Source organism: Chelon labrosus (assembly GCF_963514085.1).
Source record: "Chelon labrosus genome assembly, chromosome: 4".
NCBI lineage: Eukaryota > Metazoa > Chordata > Actinopteri > Mugiliformes > Mugilidae > Chelon > Chelon labrosus.
In genome coordinates this window covers 29,292,872-29,310,225 of record NC_140340.1, presented here as the reverse complement: position 1 = coordinate 29,310,225, position 17,354 = coordinate 29,292,872, and the positions used below count along the sequence as shown (strand labels likewise).

Below are 17,354 nucleotides of genomic sequence, written 5' to 3'. Positions count from 1 at the left end.
GTCTAATACATTTACCCGTGATAGGGGAGTCACGGGTGTAGGAGTGGCTCCGTCTTTCATCAAAATAAATGCGCACTCAAGCGAAAGTCCGAGCATATAGCTGACGCGTGCTTCAAAAATGAAAAATCTTCAGTCCCAAGTTTCCGATTAACTGTTTACTGAACTCTTTAAAACAATTACAACATGGACAAACACGGTCAAAAACTAATGTGCTCTCCCGGGTTTCTGCTTCAACTGAGCAAATTACGCAACACATAACAACTGACAAATCTGACCAATTACAGCCCGGGGCTGATAACACGTCACTAAAGGCGCATTGCACATAAGTCAAACAAAAACCAAGTCAAATAAGCTTTCGCTAAATGGCTCTAACAACGGGGAAATACTGAATGTGGAACTAAATCCTGGTTGTTTTTGTTTGCTGTGCTGAAAAACGCTCAACACTTTCCCGTGATGCTAGTTCTGTGAGAAAAAGAGGCATGGGGTGTTGGTTGAAGGCGGTTTATATGTTACAAATAAACTCATGTTTGCATGAAAGTGCTATATAAAAGACAAAAAAAACAACAACAACACACATATAATTAAGGCCGTTGCATCCATTAGGATCCACTCAAATATTCATCACAGGATAGTCTTCTGTGAGAAAGTCAGTAAGAGTATCATTAGCTGTTCTGGATGACCCAGTTGATCCATCCGAGGTAGTTTCTAGTCTTAGTGTAGACACCGGGGTAGAAGGCGTAGGCGCAGCCGATGCCCCAGGATACAATGCCTTCAAATTTACCGTTACACATGAGAGGTCCTCCTGAATCACCCTGAGGAAGGAGAAGTCAAAAGTTCAAATAGATTGCTAGGGTAGTGTGATGTAAAACGACAGACATATGATGAGGTTGATCAAAACTGAAAATGTGTGCTGGTTTTGCTGCTAAATTGGTGGTGGAAAAACACTGAAGCTGCATTTAAACACTATCTTTTGAAAAATGCCTAATTGAAAAGAATAATATTGATGATTTTTTTTTTTGTGTGTGTGTGTGTGTGTTTTCAGGACATATCAATATTTAGCAGGTAGCTGGAGCATTTAGATTTTTTTCAGGTTTTGGTCAGCTATTGAAACTTAAATTCCTCCGGTGGACACTAACACTTTCACAAATAAATAAAGCTGCTACTCTTTCCCAACATATTTGCCAACGTTATATAATATGTGACCAGTTTGTTTACAGTGGGTTCATTGCTCGCATGTGGCCGGATAAATCAATAAATGCAGCTTTAACCGTTAAATAAGTGAAACGATTGGCGTGAACTCTTCTTTTCCCGGACACACGCGTGACTTTATGGCTCACCTGACAGGAGTCTTTCCCGCCATAAACAGATCCCGCACACATCATGTTCTGTGTGATCCTGAAGGGATAGTAGCTCCAGCAGTCCAAGAAGAAGTCCACGTCCACAGACCTCAGCTCAGATGACAGGCTTTGGCCGTAGAGCCAGGTCACACCCCAGCCGCTGACCGTGCACCGAGCAAAGTTTTGCAGCGGCGGGGTGTCCTGGTCGGGTAAAGTGGCTGGTTCGACCATGGCGTTGATGACAGCTGGACGCTCCAACTGACCCACAGAGAACATATCCTTCAGTCAGTCTAGAGAAAAGCTGTACGTCGTTCACATGATAAAACAAGTCTCAGCAACACTTCATTATACAGCCTGTGATGAATCTGTGTTACATGATTCATCACAGGTCTATGGGTTTAATCGTCTGCATGGATGATTTAGACTACCAGCTAGTACCAGTAGGAACTAGTAAATACTTTGTTGTTCTCAAACAGTACATTTGACTGTTTTATAAGTTGTTATCAATGTTATGTAAGTCAGTGATTTACGCCACTGTTTGTTCAGATTACATGATGAATCAAACAAGGGAATAAACACAGAAAGATGGATAAGGGTCAGTTTGGTTGCGTCTATAATAAACCAGTCTGCAATTTTAAAATGTCTCACTGTGTCCAGCTGGCTAAACCTGTGCAGCACACTGGACCAGTTCCTTTTGAACATATTCACGTTTAAAAGCAATTATTCTGGTCTCACTGACTGGAAGTGGCATTCCAGGTAATAAAATGAACAATGTTTAGGGGAAAGTCCAGCAATTTGTTCACGTAGATCTCCATTCATGTGAAGTACTACCACTTAATCAGTGAAAATAACCCACATTATGTTGTCATAGGTCATCGCAATTTGATGATTCAACCTGGGACTATATAGTTTTGCACAATTACCATGCAAAGAGGCTTCAGCTAAAGTGTAGCACTGTGGGAAATGTAGGGCACATGCCGGGCAAGTGTTCCCAGTATAATGCTTGATATTTGGCTTACGTGTCCCTTTCAGCTTTCAGAAATCTCATCCGTCCCTTGAGGAACGTTGCAAAGGTGGAACATGGCAAACCGGTCTTCATTCACAAGTACTGGCACGGTTGTGCATTAAACAGATTTCACAGCTTGTTGCTTATTTATACCACATTGCGTTGCAGTTCAGTGATTTATCACAGTGTCTAAAAACAGTAACCTACTTAGTGCCCAGAATAACGTGATCTAAATCAACCTGGTGTCATATTCCAAAGACATGCTTTACCTTAAGCAGCATGATATCGTTGTCAAGCATCCAGTAACTGTACTGGTAGTGTTTGATGACCAAGGAGACATTGAATCTCTGCTCATATCCCTCGTCCTGGGTGAGGCTGTGTTCACTCAGGACCACTTGGATCATGTGACTCCTACAAAAAGGGGTACAGACAAAAAGTGCTTGTTTATTGACTACATAACAGACCACCTGTGAGTTCTTTCAAGTCAAACTGTTCAAATAATAAAACTAAAATCATTTAAATATTCTTTGTATGCAAATTATATAGCTTCAGTAGATGTTAAGTAAATCTGGCTGTTGTTTGGAGGGCTACAGGCTTAAAGCAGCAGTAACTTACGGCCTCCAGCAGTGGGCAGCAGACACCACCCACTGAGGGTGGATGAGGGTGCCTCCGCAGAAGTGGGAGTTGCTGTACAATAGGGAGGCCTGGTACTTGATGGAGTAAGGCTTCACCACCGTACCCCCAATGATTCGGCTCCCGTACACACCTGAGAGTCGTCGAAAAGTTTATATACACATACACTGAGACGTCGAGGATCATATTCATTAAAGATTGCTTTAATTAGTTTAAAATTGAACATGAGGTCAGTCATATGTGTCAAAAAGGGGATCTTATTGTATTCTCTGTAGTCAGCGCCACTGTACCTCACCTGTCAGGTTAACAACAAGCAGGAGGACCAGTAAGAGGGGACAGGACAGAGCTAGGTTCATCATAGCAGCTGCTGCAAAGTAATAAATATAGAAACAATCCAGGTGTTACAGGTCGGGAAATGTTAAAAATCCCCAGTAAGGTGTATTTTCTGTGCACTCTTTAAGTTTTGCACTCTTGTTCTTAACAAAGGATGTTTTTATTTTAAGTCTTTTATCAACCACAACAACCAAAAGAAGTAAATGTCAAAATTCTCAGCATCTCATGTGTAAGTTCTTGTACAAAGCATAAATTAATAGTGAATACTTGTTTTCTTCCAGATATCCTGTATCCCAGAGCGCAATATAAATCAGTGCTGCAGGGCAAATGATTCTTAAACACTACATGAAATACGCAACGTTTCTGAGAAAAACATCAAAAAGCATAGATAACATGTACCTTTGTTGATCCTCCATATTCAAATTTCAAATGTAGCTATAGTTTTAATATGCTGTAAAAATGTTAGCTTTGATGCTTTTAAATTTTTAGCATTTTTAGCTTTTGGTGATAACTTTTTTTTCCCTACACTGATTGAGCGTTCTGCTTTAAAACAGGTACATATAACACAACACAATCCTGAATCCTAAACAGCTTTCTTAACTCACGTAGTGTTAAATCTTAATGTCTCAATGTTTAATGTGAACTTAGATCATCTTTGTTCAGCGGTTTTACATTTCATAATTATAGTGCATAGTTAAAAAGTAAACACTGAGAAACATTCTGTAAATTGCATTATTTCATAACAATCACGTGAAAAAAAAAAGGTTTTGATTAGTTTCAATTGACTCATTTGAAATTTAAATAAATTTGATTAAATACAGCTTTCGTGTACTGCCTCACCTTATCAAGAGTCAAGTAAGAATCAGTCCAGCATCCACGCCCTGGCACACACTCTACCACGATCCTCTCATCCCAGGACGCTCTTGAGAACTCTCAGGCTTTTTATACTGTATCCATGGCTGCAACTCTTATTATTCCCGTCCATTATCCGTCATTTAGCAAATGTCTCTCACAAGCAGAAAGGAGAGAGACTGACCTAGTACAGGGAAAAAAAAAAAAAAAAAAAAACAGCAGCCTTCTCTTTCATTACACCTTTCTTTCAAGGGCCTTTGTTCTCGTAGCTTCACCCTATTGTGCCGCTTGGAGACAAAGTAAATCCTTGCAGATATGAAACCCAACAAGCCACAGATAGATAGAATATACTTACCAGACGTGTTGTTGGTATATCCAATGATGTTAGAGAGCACGGGACAAAAGCACAAGGCATGATGTCTGAGTGTGATATATTTGCCCTGTAGCATTTATTAATACTTTGGAAAAGGAAAAACTTATTCTCAGACTTATTCTCATGTTAGGGTAAGAGTGTTTGAAAATGCCTTTTATACTTTAGTTTTCTCCTCCTGTTTTTGACTCCATATGAATACAGTCATGTTTAAGGGAGAACCAGTGTGAAATCAGTGCTACGGCCTGGTCTGTGTTGATAAGCCTGATCCTGCAGGGGTGCACTGTGGTGTAACTGCTGTCTTCAGTGTGCTTCTTCTCCTCTCCCGGCCTCCTCCATCTCCCCAGGTATCAAACACATTTCGGTTCCCAGCATTACTTTTTATGAGTTCCCACACATGGGGGCGTTTGTAACTCATAGCCCCCATATAGAATCTTCACTCCCCAAGGTGTCAGGGCAACTGTGAGGGTGAAAGGTGATAGTGTGCTCCACTCTCCCTCAGGTGTGTGGTTGATATGACAAACAGGATGCTTTTGTGTGTGTGTTTTATGTGTTTGTGACGGTGGTAGTGAGGCGGATGTCATGCACAAAACTGTACGCGCAGCGTAGACAGCTCAAGTGCTGCACGTGTCACCGTAAAGCTGTCAGCAGACAAGGACATGTTTACCCGAATGCACACTTTTGTGTTCACGTAAAAAGACTCGGCTGGTTTGATATTTATGTTCACGTTGGGTAGACAATTTACAATGACACATTACATTTATAGGTTAAAAAATTGCAGTATTTCAAAAGTACTTCTTTCTCTCTTTTTCTTTTTTCTTTTTTTAATGAAAATAAAGGAATACATTTACCGCATGTCTGAAGTTGAATGAAGGCGGCTTAGTGTTGACCCAGGAAACACCTGACAGTGGGAGGCCGCACAAAAGCCATCTCTCCCATTCTGCTGGGTGAGGCATCAATTATTCAGCTCACTCTAAATGTGGGACAAGAGGAGGTCAGGCGAGATTCTCCCCCCATGCTGTGGATGATGCTGACTTGCCAGAAGTCTGATGATAATGATGATGATGAGTTACTATCATTGCTGACATTGGATTCAGTAATGGCTGACACTCATATAGAGAAACACTTGTGCGTAGAAGACATGGCAATAAACACACAGTTGGCTATTGAGACATTTCAACACGGATAAGCCTGGATGATGACACAGACAGAGCGTGCTGATACAGTATAAATGAACCTGCCCGGCACAGTACCCTGCAACCCTGTGTTGCCATGGCAACAGTGTAAGGCCTTTCCACAAGTCGGGATGGTCAGAAGAAAGAGTTGTGATACTCTCTGAATGTGAACTTTGTTGCTGCCTCTTGCTCTCCTTCCTTCTCAATCAATGCCACAGTGCTCAACTCTGCTCCTGCACCGCGAACAATGAAATTAGGTGAAATTAAAAACTTGTTTTTTTTTTTTCTTCCAAAGGAAACTTGAGGATAAAGGTTGATGTGACTGACTCCCACTTTTTCCAGAGAGGAATGAACGACCAGGCTGGAGTGGCAGAGGATACAAGTTGTCTGGCTGGAGTGGTTTAGCTGCTGGTCTGCTATGATGAACTTGCTCAAGTGTTTATGTTGTTTGCTCCTGGATCTCATGACAGTGCGCGGTGAGTACACAGTTTTAGATGTTGCTTTAATGGTGCTGGCAGTAACAAATGTAAAGGTGGCTCATCATGCAACAACTATTGGACAGTGGTACATTTTCCCAAGCAGATTTTTTTTTTATTTAAAATTATCTATTTCCTAATTTGACTAGAAAACACTCAATGAAACAGTTTGACATTTTTACAGTTGTTGAGAGTGATGTGAGAGTACTGATTTGGTACGGTACGATAAACATGCAGCTGCCACCAGTAACTGGTTAGATAAACATGAAGACCGGTGACAAGTTTCACTTACCAGCACTTTTAGTGTGTTGTGTCTTATTTGTTTTTCTGTACAAAAACATTTGTCACACTTCTTGTCTGGGAAAAGTACCCAGAGTCTCAGCTGGTTGCCTGGCAATACGTCTGGTATGGATGGTTTCATCTAACAGTCAGCAGAAACCAAATAAACGTTCAACAAAATGTTGCACTATTCCTTTAAATGGCTTCCCTCTAATTTACAGTATCGACTGTTATGTTTGTAAGGAAAACGTCCTTACTGTTCCCATCATGTCTCCAACTGTGCAGCCTAAGGCCAATGTACAGTTGTTGAACAGTTGCATAAGGCAGGTGGGAAGAGTCCCCCTCTAATGTTTCAGAGCCCAGAGTACAGTGGCGACACTAGAATGTCAGACTATATTGCGTTACCATCCTGAAGCAGAGGCCTCCCAGGTGACAGAAAACCACTAACTGTTAGGTTGGGTCAATGGGATGGGGTAATGGGGTGGTTGGCTGGTTTGGGGGGTTCACGGTGGGAGAATCTTTACGTTTTTATTCTCTGGTGGCTCTCTGTGTTTTATTGACTTCTTAAGAGGTGTTCAGAGAAAAGCATGAAAGAATTTCTACATAAATTGGGAATGTTCGTGGAGAGGTTGTGGAGAATTTGTTAAAGGCTGCTCTACAACTTGGATCCAATGTCAGTCTCTTCTAGTAAATCAGAACAGAACAAGCTTTTCAGATGACAAATGAAGACGTCTTTGTCACCGAGAAGACTTTATATGAACCTAAATGTAAATCTTCAAAGCTCAGGTTACCCCCTCACCAATATTTGTGTTTCTGTACAGGCCACGTGATCATGCACAGCCGTATTGTTGGCGGTTACCCCGCTGCACCAAACTCCATCAAATACATTGTGTCGCTGCAAAGCACCAGCGGCCAACACTTCTGTGGAGGATCACTGGTTCACAGGTACTGGGTGCTGACCGCAGCGCACTGTAACATCGGGTAAGGCTGATCAGTCGCTGTCATCAATAACTATTAACCTTTGTGCTGTTGTTGTTCTCCATTGTTTGCATGATGTCAAAGTTACATGTTTCTCACTTTCTTGCATCAGGGGGGTCTGAACTACAATGTCCTAGCAATTATGGGTAGGAACTGCCAAGAAGCTACAAATATACGTCTGGTTCTCAGATCTGTCCTAATGCTTTTGATGATCACCTGAGTTTTCCTTTGGTTTAAACTTTTTGTAGCTTTTGAATGAAATGTCTCAACATCTGCTCCATAGATTGCTTTTCCACAAGCTTTCTTGTTCCCCAGATTAAGAAACCTAAAAACTCGAGTGACCATCTACATATTTACTGGTCCAACATTTGCTTTCTGACAAAATACCTGCAAACACTGCCATCAGTAACTGTAACTTAGGGCCAGATCATGCTCGTAATGATGTTGTTCACTATCAAACCATTTGGAAAAGTGTTCACAGCTGTTCCAGAGTGAAACGCTATGATCTTGTGCCACACTGAAAGTGACAGAAATATCTGCATAAAGAAATAAGAAGAGAGCTGTGGAGACAGACGTTCAAACACCGCTTACATTCTCACCTCCGATCGTGGCGTGAAGCCGGTGTGAATATTACAGAAAATCAGAAAAAGCTTCCTGCTATATTATGAGGCTGAACTTGGTAGACGTATTATGCATGCAACTCTCTTTTATGAACCTAAAATCAGTTAGTTATAGACTTACTACTTGTATACCTCCCTCACAAATCTAAAATGTGACCACCGTTGTGCTCAAGGTAAAGATCACATTGTCCCTGAAACGCATGCACTGGTCCTCACATTGCTGTGGCATTTTTCAGTCGATTAGAGGTCACTGTATATAAGCTAACTTGGTGTAATTTTACATTGCGAGCAGATGGTCCCGACAGACACCTAAAAGCAAACAACCACTCTGAGCACAGATTGCAACGTCAAAACAATGCCGCCTGATCGCAATTTAAAGTAAACCTCTACGCAGGCCATTGAGAAGTCAAGGAACACACGGATGCAGTCGAGTCAGCCGACCTTGGCGTGTCATCAGTGTGTAGTGGTGGGGGTGAGAGAGAGGGAGAGAGAGAGACAGAGAGAGAGAGAGAGAGAGCGAGAGAGAGAGAGAGAGACAGAGACAGAGAGAGAGAGAGTGAAGTGTGATCTTGTCAGGATCCAGGAAATTGGCCATATTTCTCCTCTACTGTCCCAGCCCAGCCAGCTCACAGTAAGCCATTGTTCCCCAGCAGACGAACAGTCACTCCATGGTGGTCACTGTCAACCTTTGTGCACACTCTCTGCTGCCTCTGGTCTTGTCAATTCCTCCTGTGTGTCATTCAGAACTTCAATAAAGCGGCTCCGGTAGTACTGAACAAGTCTCCGGGCGTTAATCTGTTCGGTGCTGCATCTGTCAGTGAATGTGGTGAAAAATGGAAATGCTTCGTCTTTTAGGGCAGAGCACATCATGATAGTGGCAGGCGACTACAGGGTAAATTACTTCGAGGGCACTGAGCAGTACGCTAAACCCAACAGGCTGGTCGCCCATCCACTGTACAACAGGAGCACCAACAACGCTGACATCATGCTCATCAAGGTACTGCAGAAACACTGCAGAGATTTAGCTACACAGTAATCTTATCACTGTCAATAATATTATGTTATTATATGGTGTAATTAGACTACAATATGGTTGCTAGGTTTGTCTGCCTGCTGCTTGCTACTGGTTAGGTAGTGTACAGTGTGCTAAAAATAAACTCCCTGCAGGGAAATAAACTCCCTGCTTGATGGCTGGAAAACCAAATACAAAATAGATGACCTTCCTTAACCCATCACAATCTTTTAAAAGGTGCATTAAAATATATTGCACTGTGTTTTTGTTCTTTTTTGTTCTGACCTTCTGTCCAGTTGCAGGCCCCAATGGTCCTGAACAAATACGTGTCACTGGCGCCTCTTCCCAGGCAGGGGACAGGTTTGGTCGAAGGTCACGTGTGTCGGGTGTCTGGGTGGGGCTACAACAGTCTGGGTGGAGGCCAAGTCCCTGTCACGCTCAGGACAGTCACGGTGCCCATTGTTTCAACCGCAAGGTGCAACAGCAGCGACTCCTTCAATGGTAACATCACAGCAAACATGATCTGCGCTGGGTACAGGACCGGGGGAAAAGATGCATGCAAGGTACAGGAGACAAACGGACCTTCTTCTGCTGTTCAGTCAGGCCCATTGGGTGTGACAAGCATGATTGCTTGATCAAAAAATAAATTTTTGAAATGATGAATTCTCCAAGGTACTGGCCTTGGTTCCCAATGTATATCAGATAACATCAGCTAATCCTCTCTTCATCATCTTACATTTGAGCGAAACAACAACACAGTTTTGGGAAGTTCATCCCCCTTACAGTATGAAGATACAAATCATCATGTCAGTATTGGTTCAACTACAAGCTTTATTAAGCAGACGTGGCAGTCCATCCTCAACAAGGATATTAGTTATGAAAGCTGCAGCGGAGAAAGAAAAGCAAGCTAAAAATAGCACAAGGACTGAAAACCTTACTGTAATTTTAAGGTAAACACGTTCGTAGCAGCGCGATCGGCTACATTTGCGCCCTGCCTTTGGTGTGAGAGGAAAATACATGAAATTCAACGTGTGATATACCAGTAGGCTACATTTCGCCTTGGGTAAAGAAGTCTGTAAAGAAGTGAATGACTAATTAAAAAGTGCTATATTTAACGCTGCAGTAGGCAACTTTGTGTGTTGGCTTTTACAGGCATGGTGAAAGATTCTGAGAACCTGATTTGAAATTATGAAACCGCATGTGAGCTGCAAATCTCACATTTCGGCCGGCAGTTCTGATGCGCCATAATTTAAAAGTTTTGAACGCCATCCAGGAACGAGTCACATTTGAAACATCTGATTTTGAGTGTTTTATATGTGTGTTGAGTAAGAGTAAACAACTTCACATGTCATGAAATGACACTACACAGCTGATATGTCTGCATTCATGACATACATGTCTTCAAGACTTTGTGATTTATTATGTGGAAAGCAGTTTTTCAAATGACCTGAATTTACATGATCAAGGCACATCTTTTCTGGCTATATGTAAAATATAGCATGTTACAAACATTTATTTCAAGGACGTTAGGAAGGCTGTATATCAATTTGATGGTCTTGGGAGAACTCAATAACTTTACATTGTTAAATTCCAGAAAAAAACATTAAAACTGCAATATCCTTTAATTGTTTTGACTCATAAACAACAAGGAAAACTTTAAGGAAACCTTAAATGGCTGTGATATCCAATCTACAAAAATAGTAAATGCCAGTTGCCTCCGAGGCCCAAGTGCTCAGAGTCTTTGTATAATTTAGCGTATCCTGTAACACCAATCAAGGGCATTGAAGCAGCTTTACAGCAGCATTACATGAAACTGAAAGCTTTTCCATGAGGCACATAGGTAACTGATAGAAGGTGTGGCGTTGTCCTTGCAGGGGGACTCAGGCGGGCCCCTGGTTTGTGGGGGACGGGTCCATGGCGTGGTCTCCTGGGGAAACGGCTGTGGTGATGCGAGGTTTCCTGGAGTCTACACGGCGGTGTCCAGATTCCGCCGGTGGATCGATCAAACTATCTATGGGTCATTCCTACGCTGCTCCAGAAACTGATGTGACAGGATAATGGAAAGGCTCTCTGAAGAGGTTTAAGCTGGATCAGAGGTGGTTCTACTGAAAATCTGAAGAGTTCTGTTTTCTGTTTTTAATACCAATTAAAGTGTAATCCATCTCATAATCTGATATTGTCTAGCTGTGGAAATACTGGCCAGCTCCAGTAACTGTTACTGTTACACAGTTACTGTGGGATTCTCAGCAGTGTACACTTTATACTGTGCCTGTAATTCCAGTAAAATTCACAACTTCAGAAATGAAATGACAATTTTATGACAATAAATGGAGAAAGGTGTGGAGTTGTGTCATAATTGAGAATATCTAGAATTCTTTTTGATCTTATTTTAACAGAAAACACAGATAGAAATAGCATTCATTTGCCATTTTGAAGTTGTGCATTTGTTCATGTAAAAGGAATAAAAGGCTAGGGGTCACATGTGAACGTTTTTACCGCTAAAGATAGAATGGCTCGGTTGGAAAAAGGGAGTGTTACTTTGATGCAAAAATGAATTAATTCATGAGCATCCTTGCACACTTCTAGTAAAATCAATTCAATTCAATTCAATTTTATGTATATAGCATCAATAACAATACAAATCGTCTCAAGACGCTTTACAAAACCCGGCCTGAAACCCCCAGAGCAAGCCTGAAGGCAACGGTGGCAAGGAAAAACTCCCTTTTAACAGGAAGAAACCTTGAGCAGAACCTAGCTCATATGGAGGGACCCATCTGCCTAAGGCCAGCCGGGTACAGACAGAAGAAAGAGAGAAGAGAACAGCAAAGAGAGAAGAGAAGAGAACAGCAGGATAAACATACATCTGTCATAGATACACATATCTGATTAAAGCGTACATATGGAATCTTATGATACAAACTGATGATGTTACATGACAGTTTGAAAATGTAAGCGGACTCATAGGCAGGTTGGAGAATTGTTCATTCAGGTAGGAGTGGATAACTCCAGGATTCCATGAAGACTTGGCAGGCTGATGAGACCACGACAACAGATGTAGCCCACTAACTTATATTAGCGACTGATATGGAAATGTGGTTGTACTAATTACTACCACTTTTACTCATCCTGATTAGTGTCAGAACCCACAAATCATTTCAGATGACACCAAAACAGTGAACGAGCTGTTACTGTTAAATAAAAGGTGGCTCCTGTGATAAAATCATGGCCGCCTTGAATCCAATGGGAGTAGGCTAGGTGTGTCATGAATGCTCCTCTTCTGTGAATAGATGACAGCAAATAAAAGTTAGCTCTGCTGCAGGCTCACGTATCATCTTTCATTTCATTGTCTGTGTAATGATATTTGGTTAAGTTCCTCTGAGAGAAGACAGTCCATGTCAAGATACCTGTCTCCGGGCCTGTACCTGTTTTGTTCAGACGTCCCTTTGTGATGGGCTATAGAGGACAGATTGATGTAAACATTGGATGGCAGTGTGTGGTAAATCCGGATAATTTATTTCATCCATTTACACAAACCTCAGGGGGATATGTTTGAGCAAACCAGCTCTAATACCCCTCTCTGATCTTGAAATTTACACCTTTTGTGTTAACATTACACCAAAATGTTCTCAAACCTGTAAGATAGCCTGTGATGACATTATCAAAATATCTCTATTATAATCTGAACGTAAATGTTTATGCTGTTTGTTTCATGTGTTTTTATCACATTTTTGAAGGCTCCATTTAATGGATTATCAATCAACAGCAGAACAACTGATGAGAAAACCTGGAACCTCTTCCAATCTGGAACATGGATTGCAGTTTAAAGCGCACCTATCCCGTGCTTTACGCAGCGAAATGTCCATCCATTCAGCCCATTGATTTTATGCAGTTTTCCAGAAACTGTGCTGAACACAGCACGGAACTGAAAGTGCGCCACGGGGCCAGAAGTCACGTCCCAGCCTATGAAAATACTGCCATCCTCTGGTGAGCTCTGTCTCGGTGAATAGGCAACTTCAAACCCCACCACGGCAAATGCGTCGTAAATTTGGTGAAACTGTCAAGAGAGAGGCTCGAGGAGTTTATGTCATTGACTCGTCGTGTGGTGGCGCGAAAGCAACGTTTTATTCTCCTCAGAGATCTGAATTGGCAGGCGTTTATGTGCCATCTTTGAATTTAAAATCGCGACTCGTTTGATTGGATCTGGATCCCGGAGAGTGAGGCATTGGTGCACCGCCACGACTCCAGCTGGACGCTTCTCTGGGCTGCACCAGAAAACCCCCTGTACATCTCCCTCGCCTGGTCTCCCCGGGATCCGTGTTTTGCATCGCTCCTCAATTTGCATTTCTTCCTCAGATTTTCCGTGCGACGGGTTCAGCAGCTCAAAACCAGCGGGCGCTTCACGGTTCTATTCTACGTGCGCCTCCATTTCCAAAGCAATACGCGCAGAGGGGAAAACCTAAATTAAAAAAACCTCTGGATTTATTTAATAATGTTGCCGAAGCTCCGCGAGCGGGGAAATTGAGGACATTTTGATTTATTGTTATTTTGTTATTTCTGTTGCGTACCTACGGAGACAGACACGTGTCTTCGGGGTAAACAGAAAGGCTAGGTCGTGCCAGCAGATTGCATTGTCCCCCCCACCCCACTCTTTTGTTTGCTACAGACGACCAGGTTCAAGCTTGGCGACGGTCTATACATTTCAGTTCGTGCGCCTTGGTGATAAAGACGCATTTGGAGATGTCGGAAGTGCTGCCTTTCAACGAAGAAAAAATGAGTCATTATGGAAACGAGGGCGACGAGGGACACCTTTCCTTCACCTGTCGTCTTCAAGACACCAACAACTTCTTCAATGGCTCACAGAATAAACGTCCGCCGAAACTCGGACAAATAGGCAGGAGCAAACGGGGTAATTATGTAATTAAGGCGTTTTCGCTTGTATGGTGATGGGGTGAATGCGCACGTAGGGTCACTAGTGTACCATAATTAAGACTATATCCTTGAGAAGCCAGATCGGCGACACTGTTGCCTTGACCTGGTCTTCAGTAGAGCGTGAGATCAGAAAAAAAGTCTATTGTTTGCATGCGTGTGTAATGTATGGGCTTTTAAATATTCTATTCGCATTGCAACACAAGTTGGATGCGCAGTGCGTGCCTTCTGAATGTTAAATGCCTTCTGAATGTTGCTCAACAGAGTTGTACTGAATGCCCCCTCCCCAGTGGATGGATGGATGGATGGATGGTTGCTGTGTTATTCAGTTATTCAGATTTTTTTTTTCTTTATTTTGGTTTGCATGATAAATTCAGGTTGATGGTGATTTTGTCTTTATGTGCTCTGCCTTGATGACAAAACCCAGGATATGGTGCTTGAAAATGTAAGCTGGTATATGATGGCACATCCATGTACAAACAGAGCTGCATGTGCAGCAGAGCACAGACATGAACATGGCAAACAGGCAGACATGTCAGGGTTGCACCTGTGGGTGCACAGGAAAGACGCACGGATATTCACACACGCACGTTCCCAAATGTGCATCTGATGCACAGACACACACTCAGTGCCTCTCATGGTTATCTCTTTATATGCATGGGCTTTATGTCTCATGTGTGCACACATAACTTCTGCTCGTATAGTGCAGCGCTAATGGTTCTGGGCTTTAATGCCCTCCTGTCAGTCGTTGGTGAATTTTCAAGATGCCACACCAACACGAGCCCCTCTCATTAACTCTCTCCTGTCATCCACAGTTGTGATCGAGGATGAGAATGGCGACGACGGAAAAAATGGAACAGAGAAGACCCCAGCTGAGGCTTAGAGCGCTCGGGTTCACCACCCCCCAAAAGACACTCTTGAAATTTTTTATGGCGATATTTACCAGTTTTAATCCAAAGACACTGTATATAAGCACTTTCTCTCATGTGGCAGCAAGCAGCACTTCCACACCCTCCTCTCCCAGTCAGTCATGACCGTACGGATGACACACACTGGCAGGGGTGGGAGATGGCAGCAAAGGAGACCCCCAGGTGGACCCCCCAACAAACACACACACACGCACAAACAAACACACCCTTGATTACAGGGTTTCGCCATAAATCCAAATGTGGGAGAAGACGACAAGGAGGGGGGTGCGAGGTGAAGTGAAGGAAGGAGGCGATGCTGTCGAAATGCAGAAATCAGGGACTGGATACCGAAATAAATCTAATATAGAAACTAAAGCACACACTTCTCCTATATCTATCTTATCAATCAAACCTGCCGTACCATTGTTTCTGCTCTTCATTTTGATCGAGGGCACTTGAATATCAGAGTCTGTAAATATGGAAAGGGTAGCCCATATTTTCTTGCACAAAGTGGGAATTAGTAAACTCGTTCGTTCTGTGTTGAAGACTTTATTTATTGATCCTTTGGAATACAGTATGTATTTTGCAGTGACTCAAGGGAGCCTGAGGGAGTGTGTTTTTCTTGTTTTTTTGTATGTTGAGAAAACTGAGCAAATGAGTGATGTTTTTTTCACTTAACAATTCTCGATGTTGCCTGAGTGTTTTTTGTTACCATACTTTGCAGCTAACGAGTCATTTATATACAGTGTACCTCTCACCTGTTTGTAAGCTTCCCAGGCTTTCACCTGGATTGGTTGATACTGTAACTTGACTGTACACACCCTATTGATAAATCTATTTATATTGCATTGTGCATTATTGTGTGTGCCAAAATCTCATGAGGGATATACTGTACTGGACTAATTGTTCCTTTTTGTGCTTTATACATTTACTCATTCGGTTCAGCTGTTTTGTTGGGTTGCCATTTTTTTAGGGCTCTTTCTTAAAACACGGAAATACAAACTCATGCATGGCAAATATGAAATCATGCATGCATGGCAGAAATTCTGAAACTCTTGTGTATTCTTGAAGCACCTCGTATACAGCTTTGAATGACAAACCTCGAGAAACAGTCTTAATTCTGCGTTGTACTGTACGATTCTCACTGATTTGTACAGTGGCCTAATATCTTGTAATAAAGATTATGACAAAGTACTATTTACTGTTAGTGTTGATTGTGATTTACAAAATGGAATGATGTACTTGATGTTGCTTTTTTTCTTTTTTTAAATGTTTTGAATCTGTAGCAAAAAAAACAAAAATATAGTTTTGTATCAGAAAGATAAAGACGATAGCAGATAGCTTGGCTTCCTTTAGCACATGTTCCTTGTACAGTTTCTCCTGTTGTTGTTGGATTGCTTGTCTGGCCGCCAAGGAAGGTCAAGTCAGCATTTTCCACTGTGAGGAAGTAGCATCCCGTTCCCTGGGCAGATCAGATATGGAAGGAGACAGAAGTGGAAATGCCATCAAGAATCGGAAACGCGCACTTTGTCCTGATTTGTTGAAATGAAAGTTGAAACACTCGGCTCGGACAACTGCACAACAGACTATGATCTTATTAAGTGCTACAGTACTGCAAATTATTTTGTGGGGAAAATGTACACCACTGCTTCCCAATGCAATAAATGTCTGTTTGCATTTAAAATCTCAGCTTCTCTCTTTAATCAAGTCTGCCCTTACACTCCATTGCCAGAGATGTAAATGGTGCAGGGGCACCAAGGCGTGAGGAACACTGATGAGACGTGACATTTCCAGCTCTGCTGTGGTGACTAAATGATTCATGTTGTGTGACGAGCCTCTGTCAGCGTACGGCATCTCAAACCCGGATCACCGGGGCGTGTGCTGGGAACACATACATGCAGGTCGAAGAGCGCACACGCATAGGCACTGGCATGTCCGTTTTCAGCTCCAACTGCAGGCGAGACTAACATATTGCTAGTCTCTCTCCCTCCCATCTTGACAGACATGAAAGGGGCTGCCTGCGCCGGGTGCCATGGCAACAGATGCACCTTGCACTCGACGGGTGCTGCGGTGGGTTTCGGTGCAGAATAGTCTTCCCTGAGCCTCGGCTTGATACCATCGCTAGCTTTAATGGAATGTTCTCCATTCTCTTATCTCTTCCCTCTTCTCTCAAGACCCCCTATTCACTCAGTGGCGTGACCACATTATCCTGCCAAAATAGTCCCTTCTTCCAAGATGGCAGTCAACCATGACAGTGGTGCTTACTGCAGTAACAGCTTCACACAGGATCGGAGAATGTTAACATTTAGGGAGTAATTTGTTTATGATTGTCTGTGTGGTCCTTTCATCCAAAGTGATGCAGGGAAAGCTGGGTGTGAGCAAGGAGCACACTTGACTCAGACTTTCACACTACCATTACCATACAACCAAGACATAAACTGCATACAGA

At 42.5% G+C, this 17,354-nt stretch overlaps 3 protein-coding genes across 4 annotated transcripts; 2 read left to right on the top strand and 1 right to left on the bottom strand.

Annotated features, from left to right (window-relative positions):
- Positions 1 to 656: 656 nt before the first annotated feature.
- Positions 657 to 4,954, bottom strand: LOC311487296 (putative trypsin-6). 2 transcript variants are annotated; one of them, XM_084543517.1, is made up of 6 exons: positions 4,150 to 4,954; positions 3,272 to 3,343; positions 2,959 to 3,109; positions 2,613 to 2,754; positions 1,338 to 1,595; positions 657 to 812 (listed from the first exon to the last, which is right to left on the bottom strand). In XM_084543517.1, exons 2-6 carry the CDS (start codon positions 3,333 to 3,335, stop codon positions 663 to 665), a joined length of 765 nt encoding a protein of 254 aa, XP_084399643.1. In that variant the 5' UTR covers positions 3,336 to 3,343; positions 4,150 to 4,954; the 3' UTR covers positions 657 to 662. The 2 variants fall into 2 exon arrangements, with proteins under 2 accessions (XP_084399643.1, XP_084399644.1); XM_084543518.1 differs by having other exon boundaries at positions 3,272 to 3,340.
- Positions 4,955 to 5,140: 186 nt separating this feature from the next.
- Positions 5,141 to 11,449, top strand: LOC311487294 (trypsin). Its single transcript, XM_084543515.1, has 5 exons — positions 5,141 to 6,182; positions 7,283 to 7,442; positions 8,915 to 9,056; positions 9,368 to 9,634; positions 10,946 to 11,449. The coding sequence occupies exons 1-5, from the start codon at positions 6,125 to 6,127 to the stop codon at positions 11,114 to 11,116; spliced, it is 798 nt and encodes a 265-aa protein (XP_084399641.1). The 5' UTR covers positions 5,141 to 6,124; the 3' UTR covers positions 11,117 to 11,449.
- A 1,669-nt stretch (positions 11,450 to 13,118) lies between these two features.
- camk2n1a (calcium/calmodulin dependent protein kinase II inhibitor 1a) lies at positions 13,119 to 16,099 on the top strand. Its single transcript, XM_084543526.1, has 2 exons — positions 13,119 to 13,977; positions 14,813 to 16,099. Exons 1-2 carry the CDS (start codon positions 13,809 to 13,811, stop codon positions 14,878 to 14,880), a joined length of 237 nt encoding a protein of 78 aa, XP_084399652.1. The 5' UTR covers positions 13,119 to 13,808; the 3' UTR covers positions 14,881 to 16,099.
- Positions 16,100 to 17,354: the final 1,255 nt, after the last annotated feature.